The following is a 17,389-nucleotide window of genomic DNA, read 5'->3' as shown; positions in this document are numbered from 1 at the left end:
CTTTTCTTACAGTATATTGCATGGGAGTCAGATTGTCATCTTACATCTTAGATCATATTCTTCGATAAGTGGACACTCAGAGAGAGCATCCTCCACCAATGCCAGTGCCAATGCCAATGCCAATGCCAATGCCCCATCTTGCAAATTTAAATTAAGTAATCAAGATCTTCAATAGAATTAAACATGTTCTTCCTTGTGCCCTTGTCCTGCCTTTTCAATAAGTTCCACAAAATTCATCTTGTTAGTTTTTTCAAAGCCAGACAGACAATAGAACAGACAGGATGACACACAAACAGCACTGATAGACCAAATCACATTGTACCAAAATGTACAGTCACTTTGCTTAAAGAGTTTCCCTGATTTTGTGACAAACTGATATGTCCACTGTCCACTGGTATTTTTCCACCAAAAAGCCTTTGGTTTCACCTAAAGTCCTTTATTTCAACAGTTGCACAACAATCTCTAATGAAACAAGTTTCCAGTTCAGTATAACGGTGGTCTTGCTTAGCCAGCCCATTCTGTAGAACACAATGGTCTGGCTGCAGTACAGTATCATTCTGCTATACTGGGAAAACTCGCTCTGTCTTATTTGCAGTTCTTTGAACCAATCATAGTTGTGGGCGGGGCTAAGCAAAGGATGCAGCTTCTGTTTTTCGTCAAAATAATGACATTGGGAATTGTTGCGGTAGAACATTTGCATGCAGGGAGATGATTACTGTGATTAAAATAGATGCAAAAAACTACCAGGAATGCCTTACTGCTGATCCAAATAATCGGCAAATCTTGAAATTTTCAGTGTTTCAGAGGTTGTCGTTGTTTGCCATCGTGAATAAAACGGGTAACAGCAGGAGGAAGGACAAAGCCAACTGAAATGATTATTGGTTTCACCCACGTCACATCCACATCCAGTCAATCAGACTAGTATTACGACAAGTATTCAAGATCCACTTCACTGATGATGGAATATTTGACACGAAATTTTCCAGCATTCACACTAAAACAACACTATGTTAACAAAACGTAATGGGTTGTGTTGGGGCATATGTCCATATTATTACTTTTTCTATTGGGAAATCTCATAGAGCGGCAGCTCAGTTTTGATAGCTTGAGTGATTCAGTTTAATCTCATCGAAAAGTTGGTGAAGCAGTGAAGAACATCAACAAAATCTACACCTGCTCTCCATAATGTACTGTCTTTAATGTTTCATTGTTTAAAGCAGAGCAAAAATCATCAGATCTTTTCTATGTTTAAGTCTAGTCCAAAGGCAACTATAATGTATGCGATATCACTGAACAGCTCTACTATCCAGGTAGCTGCTGCCAACAGTCCTGAGTCTGATTATGCAAGAGAGACCAGAGAGTTGTGACCTTTGTAGGGATGAGCTGCATGCGGCACATACATCCTGCTCTGCCCTGCTCTGTTTCCTGCAGAGGACTGATGTCAGAGAACGGCAGCCTGGTGGAGACGATATGAAGGACTGGTAGGAGGTGGTGAATACGTCCTCTATGTGTTATCACAGTTCCAGCTTAGCCAGGCATATTCGCCACTGGCCCTGACCTTCATACTGGGAGCTGACAGACCTGTGATCTGCAGGATCTCGTGCTGACAGGGACAAGCCTTTCACTACTGCTGAGCAAGAAGCTCACAGGAAACACTGGGCTGCAGTGAAGCCCATTTGTCCCGCAGCACAGGTCAGCGGAGGAAACGGTTATTTGTTTGCCAGCTGCATGTAGGATATTTTAAATTTTATAGTGAATCCCACAGAACATGCAGTCGGGACATTTGGGACACGGTTGAAAGGGTCAGAGGAAAAGTAAAGACTGCAGACAGGAATACAGGAGGAGGGAGTACGAGTTTAGAGTTGTGCTCCCATGTCACAGAATCGCTCTTTACAGGAGTTTCCTCATATGTTTTGTCCATCACACCCAAACCTTTATTTTCGGCTGTCACGCATAAATTAATTCAGCAGGACTATTCATAGAATAGGCATGTCCATCACCATTAGATTGACAGAGAAATCCCAAACAAGCAAGTTTTGTATTTGGACTGAAGGATTTGTCATTATGAATGTGGCAACATGGATGAGGAAAGAACTGCAGAGATTTGACGGACAGAACATGCTGTGAGCTTTAGATGACAAATTGCATACAAAGCCAACAGAAGACACATCAGTTATGACGAGGCTTAATGATTCGACTTCATAAATATACAGAGACAAGAACAAAAAACAGAGAAACTGGGAGGAAACTCTTAGAACGTGAGTCCCTGGTTGGTTCTGACATCATTCAGAGGCTGAGTAGCCACACAAACACACATGGTTTAGTTACAGCTAACATCTGTACAGTTGACAAATAAACATAAACAGTCCAGAGGTCAAATTTGTACAAAATGAGGTAATAATAAGACAATAATTGGGGTTTTGTTCTGAACACACTTAAAGGATTTGGAGAAAAACACCAGTGAACACTGACGCATCGATTGGAGAACGTTTAACTGCTAGCATTGTTTTATAAAAATTAGCAACATTCAAGCTGCCACTTGGAACATGAATTTATGAGGACTTTTGCATCAGAAGAAACAACCTACTTTGCATTCATCTGCTTGGAGGAAAGGAATGGTCTTTTGTGAAACAGGGCCCTGGGTGGGTTACCTCCAGGACACCATTGGACAAGTTTAAACTACATAACCAGGGGAGCCTATTGGTATAATGATAACAAGCATGACAACATTTCAAGTCTGTCATTTCTGCTACATCTACAAACATCTACTTACAATGAAATGCCAAAGAAAAGACAGATACTAACAATCCAGTATTAACACAGCAAATTGTCCTTTGGAAACTATAGAGTAAGCAGGAAGATGTTGGAATCTTGTTTCTTTGGTTACTGAGTGAATAGTTTAGTAAAAACACTTGAACCAATAACCAGACTAAGCAGACCACAACATCTACTTAGTCTACTCAGCACCTAATCAAAAAAGCCTGTGTCTGGCCACACAAGTTTTAGGTGCTGTTCTGCTGACAAACTGAAAAGTATCATCTTAACTGAAATGTTGGCAAACCTCACCCTAAACCGCAGACACTGTATTTTCTCTGTCTGCTGCCTCTGGACATGGTTTCAAAGCTGTGAATGAGTAGTGACTGGATAGTGAGAAGGCCAGGCAGCAGGTCTGAACACAAGGAACACAACTGATTTTATAACTCTACCCTGGAATTTGATTTTACCTTGTTCAGTGTTACAGATTTTTTTTGTCTCACTAAGTGGCTTTTTTCTTATCATTCTTTTTGTTCTTTCCCTTCTGGTTTGTCTCATTCCTTCTCTACACTATTTCTTGTTCTTGGCGCCACTTGACAGGTCGGGTTAGTAACAGGGTGCTGCTGACATAACAAGCCAAGTCCACTCCAAGAAAGACATATATAGTACCTCACACCTTCTCTAGTAGGGAAAAATTAAAGGAGACTGGCTGGTTGCTGCATGTACTGGGCGGCCTTTGCTCCCTTACTATATAAATGGGGGCAAGGCCAAGAAGATCTATCTTAGTCTGAGCATCTGTCCTCCCTACTCCCGTCGTCTTACTTCTTCATTGAGCCTTTGGCACCAGTCTTTCTATCTGACTCTCCATCTTCGTGACCTCACGTTGCTCGTGCTTTCCTGGCTTTGGAAACAGTGGAACCTCGGGCTGATATATGAAACCGAGACTTGCATCCACCACTTCTCCAGGGGGAACACTGTTCCACCCCTCAAAGATCATTCTGGGCCGAGAGAATGCAGAAAATTCACAGCAGTTCACTAGGGCTGAGCTTTAAATGTGAATTACTCAAGCGCACAAATAGCTTCCTGGAAGCACCGATGTAACAGAGTCAAGTATTCAAATAAGTTTTTGATTAATGTTTAAATGAAGACATTTTGTAATTCTGGCAGAGGTACGTAGTCTGTCCTGGAAATGACTGAGAAATAAGTTGCTGAAAACAACTAATACTGGGATTAACTGGAAACTTTTTTCAGGGGAAAATGGCTCATCCAAGGCTTAACAGCATTTTTTACAAACAGTTAGTCAGCTTCAGTAGAAACATGACAGTGAAACCAGTCATAATAAGGGTATTTGTGATTCAGAAACACTGTCTGCTTCTTACAATGTTGAACCTGCAGCCGAGTCTCTCTCTATTTATCCCAGATCTGTGACTCAGGGCACAAATATGTCTTGTGAGTCAAGAACAAAGAAAACATATGCATAGCAACTGTGCACTCTTCAGAGCTCTTGTATTGATTATAAGATTTACTATCACTTCAAGATAATTGTTTTGGGAAGGAGGAAGCATAAAAACTCTTTCATGAACCATCTGCCAAAACATTTAGTAGTTTCATTGAGCTACCACAAACATGCGGATGGCTATGCCAGGATAATTCCATAACACCAGCAAAGGCCAAAAATGACACAAGACCCTCACAATTAGCAAGAAGAGCACCATAAATGTCAGATGTAATTGAGAATGTTTCAGTGGTTTGGTGGAGAGAAATTACCCAGATGACAAACTGGCTAAAAAGTGACTGATGACCTCAGTGCCCAAACAAATTATGGCACTTAAACCGACTGTGAGCGGATTAGAAAAGCACTGGGCCACCGTCCAACATGAAGCACAATTTGACAAGATAAGTCTGAACCTGTAAGCAATAACAATCCATCAAAATATTCCCGGAAACAATTACTCCCTTTCAACATCCTTGATCAGAAATATGGTTCCAGCCATGGTATAGTGATTAATCAAACCAAAAAGTTATTTCCAACAAGACTGGAACTAAAACAGTCAGACAACGAAGCCAAGAAACTATTAGGCCTGTCTGATTAGCAGTCTTTGGAGAATGCACTAAAAGAGGCCTTCGTCTGAGCAATTATTAGTTGGATACTTTATAGTCACAGTTATTCCAATAAATCAAAGAACAAACTGAAGCGGTCAAAGCTGAAAGAAAATATAATCTTCCTCCTCTATTTTCAGAGCAAACAGCATGGGTTAATATTTCTGTCTGGTAAGCCATGTTATATTTTCCTACATTTTACAGATTTAGCTTAATACTTTTCAAGCATGGCAGCAAATGGCAGCAAATGCATACTTGCTTTACTTAGTATTTGTTTTACTTAGAGTGTATTAAAGATTTAACATATGAACCCAGTCATCTGGTTTGATTTACTGCAACGATAAACACAACCAGCACTGAACTTGTTTGTAATGAACTACTGTTTGCTCAGGAGCCTTTAAATAATTTCTAATAGCACAGCGTGTCAATTTGTTTTCTACACGCCTGCCTGTATGACAGTAATTGTGACTGAAACAAATATCTCTCTGGGCAAATCCACAAAATACTGTAACAACCATTCAACAAGCTGAAAAAGATATCAGATAATGTTTATGAGTCTGATGAGCTCGAAACCAACATGGAAAAGCAGATGAAAGGATCTGAAAAGTGCAAAATGAGAGTTTAAAGGCCTGGACACCAAAGCAATTTAAACAACAAAATCAGTTCATTGCAGTGGAATGGCCACCATCTGTGGAGTCGCTTGCAGGCGTGAAGTCGATCCACAAAATGTGTTTGAGAAGCAAATTTGAGCTGTTTACCATCAGCAAACCATCCTGACAGTACTGACCTCTGAGCAAAGAGCTGGATGATTGGACATAAGGGAAGTCAAGGAAACAATCAAGATTTTTACCTGTATGGCTCCACTCACTTTTCTTAAATCCCCGTTATCAGAGTATAAACTGTTCCACAAACCAGGAGAGTTATGAAACCAGAGCTGATAGTACAAATGTATATTTTGAATAACTTATATTTCCATTAGCGTGTGTTGGTGTGATCGCTGCTACAATAGTTCAATTATTGGACTTATTAGTAGTAACTATAGATGGATTTACACTGCAGGAACTCAGAGCAAACACAAGGTGGCACAAATGTTTATAGGAACGACCTCGTAATTAGCTCTTTTATCCTTCCTGTTTCAATTTGTAGTGTAGGATCTGAGTTCGCCTAAACAACAGCAAAGAGTGAGTTAACAGATGTAACTCCAGTTCTATGAGCATGTGGGCAATAGAACAATAGAGGGTTTGCTATGTTAGCCTATATGGTGAATTTCACATTGTTGATGGCAATGTTTGAGTGGAGAAGGACTTTGATCGGGAAAAAACAAAAACCTGTTGTCTTTTCTGAGTTTAACAAATCAGCGTTGATTTGTTTAAAAAGTACCTACTCTGACATTGGTACTTTTTCTTCCCTGACAATCACCCTAAAACAGATCTGACAAGGATGTGTCTGCAGCCAAAGATTTGAGCTGCCCTAAAATGGCCTGGAAATTCCAGCAGTGGAGAACAAACTTATGCTGACACTTTTTTGTGTGGCAGCCCTGAATTTAGAGCCTATGGAAGTCTTAAGGCTAATTCATGCTTTCTGCATGTATGATGAATTTACGTCCACAAGGGTATGTGTGATGTAAATGCTGTCATCCACCCAAGTCCAAGATGGTCTACACCAACTATCCGTGTGCAGCACTACAAACATGTCGACTGTGCACCTGGCAAGAAAACAAGTTGTGCTTAAAACACCTGTTCGGTATGAGGAGAGACAGTAGAAGGAGGTTCTCAGCCATCAACACCTTTATAAATCATCATTTTGAAGAGTTGTAATTAAAGTAGTGACTGCTGGACTTTGGATGATGATTTGTACAAACACAGTAGGAAGTCCTAATTTCTCCAGAAATCCTGTGCTATGTTCACACACAGTGCCCAGTACACCCCAGAAATAATCACTGACACGGTGCTACAGTGTAATCTGTAACCAGCTACTGATTCCTTGTGTGTTTTTCTGTGTTCAACATGAGCGGAAATGCATCCAACCGCCTAGCAGACATGCACCGCCTGTGTACATCGACATGGAAAGCATGATTTGGCCTTTACTCTTAAAATGTTACGTATTCTATGACGCATCCTTATTTGGCAAAGCTATGAGGCTCTTCCTGGCTATAATAAGAGAAGATAAAGAATCACTTACGCAGTGTGGACGGGCAGTCTGGTAGTCGCAGGTCGTGGGGTCTGGACCTTGGTGGTAACGATGGCGTGCCTTTCTGAGGGCCTTCTCTGCGGTTGGTCTCTCTGGAAAGGGTTGGTGCCTGGTTGAACTCGCCTCAGGGCGCCTCGATCTCGGATGTACACCTGCTCCGGAGCCACCTCCTCACAGCGGGGCCCTTGGAAGCCTGAGCGACACACACAAGTATGTGGTCGGCTGCAGGAGCCACGGTTCTGGCAGGGGGGCTGGCAGTCAGCTGAAGAAAGAGCACAGAAGGAGATCAAGTTCTCAGGAGGTCATGTTGGAGCATGTGCCCCTCTTGTACGAAGGGGCAGTAGCAGAAACGGCTTTCCCTCATCTCGACACCGGGGCTCAGCTTAAGTTGATTCAATCAAGGGGCTATTAGGTTCACTTCTTAACCATTTCTGTCCTTTTCATTCTGCAGACAGCCTGGAGGGGCTGTCATGCTCAATTTCTCTTGAGTCCTTAACTACCCTGTTTAGTCTAAATGTATATGATCACTTACATTAAATCCTTATCCAATTTCTCTATGAGGTAAAACCTATAAGACAAATTCATGGCTCAGTTTAGTGCTGCTGGCATTTCTATATGCAGTAATTTCCTATATATACCTTTTGTCACTGATCTAGAATCCAGTGTGTGCTCTCGCTGCAACACAGGCAGCTTCAAAAAAAGGTCATAAAAGTAAGAGGTCATTAAAAAAAACATGAGCGAATAGGAAAAACTGCAAAATGGAGGCCAACTGCAAATATGTGACACTTCATCAAAGAAATGGACTGTAGAGCTGTGTCCTTTATTTAAAAAACAAGCTGAATCTGATGTGGCTTACTGTACTTAACAGATGAATGTGTGCATAATATTTATCAACAGTCTGCAAATACACAGAGCTGAGGTTATTTCATGGTCATGGAAAAATAATCGGTGTCACTCTACCGGCCTAACCCAACCGTCCCATCGCACTCCAGATGCTTCAAGTACTGAAAGACGCTGCGGCACGCAATTTAAAGCAAACAAGCTTTCGATCTTATGACACAAATGTATGTAATAAACGGCACTTGAGGATTTATGACATTGTCCTCACACAGTAAATCAGACCACTGGTCTGTGGTGGCTAAAGCAAACAGCGGCGCTCTGTCAACAGGGCGATGGAATGCTATTGACACAGATGCTGTGGACACTGACAGATCGCAGGCAGGAACAGTGCCGCAGCTCTTGGCAACGAGGAGCGCTGGCAGCCAGAAAGGACCCCACTGGGTGCGAACAGCGCTCTAACCTGCTGCACATTTCCTGTTATTGCAATACTCCTCAGACTCTGGCCACTTTATGTTTCCTTTAGTCTCGAGTGAAAGCACTCTGGACCCCGACAATGCTGTTTCTGAGTCCATGAGCTCATAACTGATGGAAACATGACAGCGCTGTGCAGCAACTGCAGTGCCAGAGATTTATTTCCACAGATATATTCTGACAAAGAGAAGCAAATGTGTATTTTGGTTTTCCTAGATTATATGCATGCTTAATTAAAAACCACTGCATCATCAGGCTGTGGCATAATGAGGAAAACTAACAAATTGAGGATTAAATATCAGACAGTCACCACTCTCTTCTGCTTTATGGTGAAGCAAATTTTATTTGGACCAGCTCACTCAAGCATTTCATTTTAACTGCTCGGAGGAAAATGTACACCCTTTTCTGATGAAGTGTACACATTTAGAGAAACGTGGTTGTGGATTTGTATAACTTGGGATGTGATCCGAATTTTCCATCATGGGATAAAATAGGGATTGTCTGAGCACTGTTTGGCAAGAAGTAAAATACATCATCTACCTAAAGTACAGGCTGGCCGGGTGCCACCGTCCTGTCCGGAGTCTGTTTAACCTCAAGTTTTGGGATGAAGCGGTGGATCAAATAGGCCACAGGCTCCAGTGACATGACGCTGGAGAGGGAGAACTCTGTAATGTGTGAAACTGCATTGTTCAAATAAACTATCTGAATTGAAATGAGAAACGGCGCAGGGCAGGAAAGTAACCCATTCATGGCTGGCTTACGACGGGATGTGTTCGATCGTGTGACTCGTTTTCAGCTGTGAGGCCCAGAACTGACACCAGACAAACATGCCGCCTGTGCTGACAACAGAGCGGACAGGTCAGTGACTCCGGGCCTGACCTCTGCCCCACATGAAGCCTGCATGGCCGTGGTGGACAGTGTCACCGCCTATCTGTGTTGTCTCTGGGCCCTGCCTCTGGGCTGCTGAACACATTGTCACAGTAATTGCTGTCGTGCAGATTTGTCTTGCACATCATTAAAACTAATTGCCTCACATTCCATCCATTTCACAAATATGTGCAGCAATTATTACTTTGCGAGAGTAATAATAAAATGAGAATCCATTGGAAATAAAAGAGGAGAAATGGCAAACATTCCTGGCATTGCCACTTCAGCCTTAATTATGACTGAGACGGACCGGCCAAGTTTTCGGAGATTGTGTCCACATCCAGTCATCTGAAAAGAGGAGACTATTAGACTGTTGTTGGAAGCTTTCAGCCTTCCATGAAAACATGTCAGTAATAACCACATTATTAATACAGAAACATCCTTTTCTCTGGGCTTAGCTCAAATATTTGTACCTTCAAGTAAGTCATAGGTATTGTAGTACTCTCTACAGAAGAAGACACATCAGCAAAGATTAAGAAAGCCCTTACTAGCCAAGTAGCATCTCTAAGGAATAGCCTGACTGCTATGTTTAATGCAAATATCCATCCAATATCTGCTTAGAGGTTAAAAAACCACTTGGAACATGAATGACTCCAATCGTCAAGGTTCCAGGTTTCATTTGAGCCGACTGCACAATAATTCTCCACCTATATTAAAGCAAGGCCAGGCACTGTATTGGAGTAGGTATTGTTCATGATTTCCCCAGTGGGTTATAGTTACCTGTCATAAGTTTAGGCTTGCATGTGCATGTAAGCCGGACTGCCATTCTCATCCCCCTTCCATTGGTCTCTCATTTCCAACTTAGCACTCGTTTCCAGTCCATTACAATCCCCCAGAGATTCACCTTCGCCTCTCTCTGACTCAGAGTAATACAACCCATCAAATCTCTACAGTCCTCTCATTCAGCGAGGGGCAACTCGAAACCAATATCTGGCATAATTCAAACAGGTAGAGAAATCTCCTCACTTTACGCAGGTCAACAGTGCTGCCAGAGGTAACCTGACATTGCTGAAAATAATATTGATAATGAAAGCATAATCACAATTACCTTGGGGAAGGACTGACTACAGGCTGAGAGCATTATGCACTATTATGAGATTTGGAGGCTGGGAGCTGCTCTGGAGATTAGAATTTAGCAGAATATGACAAAAGGCTTGACTAAAGACTCTTTCAAACCCTGAAACTGAGAGACAGGAAGTTGGGAAATAGGAAAGAAAGACAAAATATCATTGGAAAATAAGCAACTCACTTCTGATAAGCTATTGAAGTGAGATTTAATAATGTATCATGTTAGGGAGAATGTATGTTTGTGAGGAGGCTAAAGCTCAAGTTCTAATCACTGATTAAACTTTGCACAAAACTGTGCAAAACATCACAGACAAGCGTAAAACTCTTGTGTCTGAAGACGTAGTCTGGTGAACCTCCTGTGATGACAGCAGGAGCCTCTTTTTAGGAGTCATCACAGAACCTGACAGATCTCATGAAATAGGTCAAGTGTTGGAGATTGCAGGAGGCAGAGCGGAGAGACAAGCTTAAAAATTTGCCTCTCATCCGGACTCACTATCCACTGAAGAAGTAGGAATTGGTCTATTGAGCAGTTAATACAATTGCCCCTCAATGCTAATCATTTCAAGTGAGTGTTAATCTCTTTGCAACATGTGATTTCCACATGGTTACCAATGCAAGTGCTATCATTTCTGGCTTGCCAAGCACCAGCTCTGCTGTTTGCAACCAAACTGCTGTTACTGTAACTCTGAAAGCTTCCATTAAAAGTTCAAAAACAAACTTCTCTATTTGTCTAATCAAAACCAGAGGGGAGGGAGCCTGACACTGTTTGACTGATCCCTTATTTTCTCTTTGTGGTAAATCTTACAAGTGTAATATTTCACCAAATTAAGGTGCCTCTGTCAAAGATGCACATTTTTCAATCACAGTGTGGGTTTCTTGGTCCAATACAGTAGTTGGAGCGTTTATTCTCCAAACCCACCTCAACTCTGTGGGGGGATTGTGTTAACCTACATGTGACCCATGACACTGTGTACATTACTTTCAGCCGTGCTGTATTGTGCCTCCACCACACCCCTCAAACGCCCACATTCGACCTCTAATGGGCCACATGCTGGGGCACTCTGTGGAGGATATCTGGATCTGGGGGAGTGCGCCTACAACTTGTAAAGCTGGCTCTGTGAGACGTGGTGTTCACCAAAAACCCACAAACCCCATCTTCCCGAAGGATCACATCGCAACCACTTCCATATGGTCTTTAAGCAGGAGGGTGCTATGATATATGGTTGGCTACAGGCTGCCCTAACAACACTGTGGCCTCGCTGAGCGTGTGTGTGACTGAAGTAGAGGGGTGCTTGTTGTTAATGTTGCTCTGTAAGTGTCAATCAAACCCAGCCTTGCGATCTACTTCGGCACATGGGCTCTTTTTTAGATTATGACGCCACGAATATAGAAAGAAACTGAGTTATTGAGTGCTAATTAAGATCATTTTCCTGTGTAGCGTGACTGTGTGTGCTTTGCCCCTCGCTTTCATTATTTTATAGTCTTAACAGCTTATGAACAAAGATGTACAAATAAACACAACAGAAATTTAATACATACATGTCTAGGTCCAAGTGCTGAATAGTACCTCATTTTCACCACACTTTTGTCCATGGTAGCAATTAGAAAAACATGTGGCGCAGGAGGCCAAAACAGGACCCAATTGCAACCTACAAACAGACGCACCAGCTGGAGTGGAGAAAGCAGCACTCCTGGTTTGAGAGCGAGCTGTCCAGCTTCTATGTTAATGATGGGGTTTGGGAAGATGGGGTGTGTATTGATTACAGGATATGTCTAATGGGCTATAACTCTAAACAGGGCTGCCAAAGCAGTGTCATGCCCCAGAACTGTAAACTGTGCAACCTCCACAAATCCACACACATGACATATAAAGCCGAGGAGGGCCGTGTGGCTCTCTGCTGCAGTAATTTCAACGTCGGTCCAATGACGTCACCAGAAACACCAGCATCTTAAAAACCTCCTCCTGTTCTTGTAAAACAGAGGACACTGCTAAGTTGGCTAGCGTTTCGAATCATCTCTTTTTTTGTTAGTATGATTTAAACCCCTGGAACAATAATGTTTATTCCTTTTTTATTTTTTGTAACTGGAATGTATGATTTCATCAGTGAGAGATTCCTCTTGTTCATCATAAAATCCTTCTTCATCATATAAACTATGAACTGCAGCTTCTTATGGGATGTTGTAGATTAAAAAAGACACATTTTCCACAGGATATTGACTCATCAAATGTTAAGAAACTGCTGGGAACTAATGCATTTAGTGGTGTTATTTCGCAGGAAAGTCCTGGTGACTCAGTGGGCAAAAAGTGTATCATCATGTGAATGAGTGGCTCATGACCTCTTGCTGCATACAGTCCTATGAAGTGTACATGTCGAGACAAATCTGTAACACTACAGTTCAAACATTAGTTATGCACAATAAATATCTTTACTGCTTTCGAAAACACATACACGTGACTTGCACAGATAAAAGTAGCACAATCCAGTAAATGTGTGATCAAATTTCTTGAACTCCATCTTGAGTGTTTGTCTCGGTGCACAACTCAAAAGATTTGGCTCCATATATTTATTGTGTACGATGTGTCAGGGAGGTTAACAGAAAGCAAACCGAGACGTCTTGTATCTATTAGGTTAAGATGGTGGACCTACATTTTTGAGTACTGTTTTGGAGGTCAGAAAACGTTCACACATGTACGTCCTTGATACTTCACCAGCTGCATTCCACATGTGACAGCAAAAAGACCCACATTAAATGCATTTCACACACAAGATCAGGTTAAAATCCAAAGCGACGCGATAAATACCTCAATAAAAGAGGAAAATGTCATGATTTTATCCTTTTACTGTGAGCGTATTTAATGAATTAATGTAGACTGCAATGGCGTGTGCGAAAATTGACTTTAAGTGAGCTTTTACTTTGTTCAAACAGCCAAAGTTATGTGTAGAATGAGGTAACCATAAAATGTTGAACAGCTGAGCCGAGCTTTTAACATGACTTACATGACTCTCAGTGTGTCCACACCGGAGGGCTGTAATCCTGCTCAAACTCCGACCGGAGACATTAGAGACACACGTTACAGGCTATATTTTTTGTTTCGAAAGAATGTAAAAGTTACCTTGTTGTGACAAAGGTAAGCAATAGAGACAGAGAGAGAGTGAGAAAGAGAGTTTCTTGCATGAGGAGTTATTTTAGAGCTGGGATGAGGCTCTGAGCAGCACAGCAGGCCAAAGAAAGCTGGAAGGCAATCAAAAGGAAACTCCTCTCTACCGCGTTTCACTCTGTCCATCACCCACTGCTTAAGAGACTGAAAACAACTTTATTCCTCCACGTGAATGATGCACCTTTCATCTGTACTCTTTTAGAGACAACAGGTTTAAATCAAAGGCCATCTGCACATTTTTTAGGGGGGTTCGTGCTCTAGAAGTTGGCTATACTTGCAGCATGTTGCCATATGTACCGCAGGCTTTCGCCAAAACACTGTGATGTATAGTGAGGTGAAATTAATTCTGCTGCAGGACCTGAAACCTTGCACTTTGGGGAGCACTACGAGCTCGGGTAAAATGAAAGCCAGTTCCTGTCTGTGCTGCAGGGACCCTTTCCTGAGTATTTCCTGGTCTTAAGTATTCTATATTGTCCCATACATTCACTCTGTGTGTGGCAGACCTCGCCATTAATCCAATTACTAAAACAGCCATGTCAACTGGAGAAGCCAGCGCAACACAACATCAGTAGTGAACCTGCTAGTATGAGCTACACCAACACTTAGCCATGCTATGCTTTGTGGTGTGGAGGGTGAAATATTTCAAGAACGCAGGAAATGATTGCTGTAAAATTTTGTACAAACATCTGCCATCCCCAAAGGATGAATTCTACAAACTCTGGTGGTCCTTCGATGGTTACTAAAGCGCCACCATGAGGTTTACACTCTTCACATTTAATGACATAACTAGTATATTACGATATGGATTATTTTATATAACGATATATATCACTGATATACCACAATAAAGTATGTTTTCAGTTATTCTCTGAAAAGTTTGACAAAAATTTCATTGCTTACTTTTCTCCATGAAACTTCAACCTGTTGCTAGGGCTGGACCCGAATATCCGAATATCCGGTCCCACCTTGCCAAAGAGCTCAATTAGCTCAGAGTAACAGCATGTATGCAACATGGCAGTCTATTCATTAAACAATTTGCAGACAGGTTTGACTGAAAACTACATTCAGGTGTGCAAACATAGGAGTGAAATTCCCAAAGGCAGATGCAAATCAGAGGAGATGCAATTTAAACCTACCATCCGGCAACAGAGGCTTTAAAGTTCTTACTTTAATTGTTTTTCTTTCCAAGATATGTTGTGAAGCCAAACTTCAAAACAGTAATTCCACACCGATGTACAAGACATCTAATTGACGGTTGTTGTATTTATCCTAAAACATGCCGGCAATTCAAACTTCCATTCTAATTCCGCAGGTAGGTAACTTAGTGTTTTGTAAACAGTGGCCATTCCAAACACAAGCCAATGAAACAGGTTTGTTGGTACTTAACCAACAGGCTGCTTTCTCTTTTTGGCAATTACTGTTTAGGCAGCTGTACAACATTCCCATGGCTTATCATTACCAGCAAATTCAATTAATGATGTGTTGCAGAGTTGTTGGTGTAAAACTGTTTTAAATTGGTAGAAATCATAAAAACATTTTATCTGGAGATTTGACATTGAACTAACATCTGCAGCAAAAACTTCATCAGTTTGTGTGTCAAGAAAGTGTTGACAGCAACAGTAATGCAGCTGACTGATAGTTTTGTCTTGTAACTATGGCGGGCCAACTGCTGGGCTATTACTGGGCGAGGCCACAATATGGACTCCCTCAGCTCTCCATCTAAGCAACAATACTTTTGATGAACAGATGTGGATCTCAACACAGTAGGGACTAAGCACTGACCCAGGAACAGGATGCTCCATTCATCTTGACAGGGGCTCCTATACTACTTGCATGTAAACGGATGGAAACATCCAAGCTCACACCTGGCCTCACTTTACCAGCCAACCACAACACACACACCTGCAGTTCTCAGTCACCATTAATAAAAATTTGCTAGATCAAACAGTGGTCATGAAAACTTATCAACTTCCATCTCTAAATATGGCAACTAGCTTGACCAGAAGACAAATAAACATGACCCAGCAGTGGAACTGCATTGTTCTTCTTAATGGATCAAAGCTTTCGATCACACAACACTGGCTATTTTTGGCACATGGAATCTGCTTTTATACATAAACAAGTCTGCTAACCATCTATCCTGAAGTTGAAAACAGAGGCAGCACCAAACCTGCCAGGATGTGGGCAGGACAGAGTGTTTAGCAAGCCAGATGACAATCTCTAACCAGACCCAAAGAGACCCAGACCCAGACCTTTTTATAAACATGACATGTAAGCGCACTTGTTGGACAACTAGTGATCCAGTTCCTGTCATATATGGGCTCTGAGCTCAACCCAAATGAACAAGGAGGTATTGTTAGGAAGCCATGATTCTAGACACCCAATCCAGCCTTGCGGGTGAAACCTGCAGCTGACACTTTTAATATTAGACATTACTTCAATCCCTTCAGTGAGAATTTCCTAGACGTAGCTGAGCCCTGTTATGTTTGTACTTTTGCTCCCAGTCGACAGGTTTGTTCCTTTTCTTTCCCCCACTGTGAACATGTTTTCTCATGCTGCCATCTCCTAATAAAGCAGCCCGGGTCTCAGGCGAGGTCGGAATAAAGATAGCCTGAGCCTGTTTTCCTCCACGGAGGTCTTCTACGTGGGGGCTTCCAGTCCCAGCTCCAGTCTGGGGCCTTTGTGTTGGCACCTTGCCGGCCGTGGGGCTTCACTCAGCTGATGATAGCATAGCCTCCAGTCAGACCTGGGTGAGGGCCAAGCTGTAAGCGGGTCCAGATGGTTGGACAGTCCCCTGGCCTGCTCCAATGCACTGGCTTGTTTAACATAAGCGCGTTAGACTGAACCTGTTACTTTCTGGCAGATTAAAACGATTTACTCTTTTAATTTGGGTGACTGTAGCTCCATGTTAGATGTAATTTACACCTGGGTAGCTGTGCCTTCATCTTGGGATTGAGAAAAAATATGCAAGGAGGCTTTGCACTGTGCAGGAGGGAAGGAGATCTAATAAGAAGACTGCTGGGGCCGAGCAGCTTGTTGTGTAATTGACTGGCTGAAGTGTGTGTGCGCTTGTGTGTGTGTGAGGGGAGAGATAATTAGCAGAGGAGAAAGAGAAAACAGTAAACAAGTCAAAAAAAAAGCAGAGCCAGCTCGCTCCTAGATAGATGGCACTCCCACACTCCCAGTGTGGGTTCCACTTTGCTTGTAAAATTCAAAGATAACTTTTACTAAAAAAAGTTCTCATTCTAACCTGTTATTTGAGTCTGCAGCAAACAATGGTGGTCATAAATGTGGAATTGAAACATAACAAGCAAAGAGTAAATCTGGTGTGAGTTGCAGCTGCTTCTATTTTAAGATCAGGCCTGAGGAACAGGTTTAAGAAGATAATTCTTTTGCTGGGACAGTCCACATGCAAGTTAAAGACAGAAAAGGATCTGTTTGAAGCCCTGCCTCTGTCAAAATGTAAAGAAGTGGCAGATTATTCTATTCCATCTTAAATATCTGGGAGTTGGGATATCCAATACTGCTGTGGTCAAATAAAAGAAGCAGCAGTTCCACCCATAATTAGGAGCTGGTGTCAAAAAGAGAGCCAAGTGCTAAGTGCTGGTAATTTCCACGCGAGGATCTTACATGAAAAGGCAAAACACTGCATGATGAGCATGACCATGGGGGCAATAACAATCCAGAAAATTTTCATAGGGCAATTCCACTTGACAGGATAGTCATTAGTAGCCCTTTACTATGTTAGTTTTCAGCCTCTATGTGTCAGATTGTAAAGTCGCACTGTCTGCAGACTGTAGATGTGGAGAAAGTTTTAATATAAATGTCAGTGTGCTTGTGTGCTGCTTCAAGACTTCATGCCAATCAGTAGATTGTAGT

At 42.0% G+C, this 17,389-nt stretch overlaps 1 protein-coding gene across 2 annotated transcripts in view; it reads right to left on the bottom strand.

Annotated features, from left to right (window-relative positions):
* Positions 1-17,389, bottom strand: part of LOC111577216 (latent-transforming growth factor beta-binding protein 2) — an 83,579-nt gene that overhangs the window by 62,939 nt on the left and 3,251 nt on the right. For both annotated transcript variants that reach the window (XM_023283365.3, XM_023283366.3), the window contains exon 3: positions 7,036-7,306. In XM_023283365.3, the coding sequence (XP_023139133.2) occupies positions 7,036-7,306 (271 nt within the window). The remainder of the gene's footprint in view (positions 1-7,035; positions 7,307-17,389) is intronic.

This window comes from Amphiprion ocellaris, chromosome 20, assembly GCF_022539595.1.
Source record: "Amphiprion ocellaris isolate individual 3 ecotype Okinawa chromosome 20, ASM2253959v1, whole genome shotgun sequence".
NCBI classification, from domain to species: domain Eukaryota; kingdom Metazoa; phylum Chordata; class Actinopteri; family Pomacentridae; genus Amphiprion; species Amphiprion ocellaris.
The sequence above is the reverse complement of the archived record's forward strand: the minus strand, read 5'-3'. Positions and strand labels throughout refer to the sequence as shown.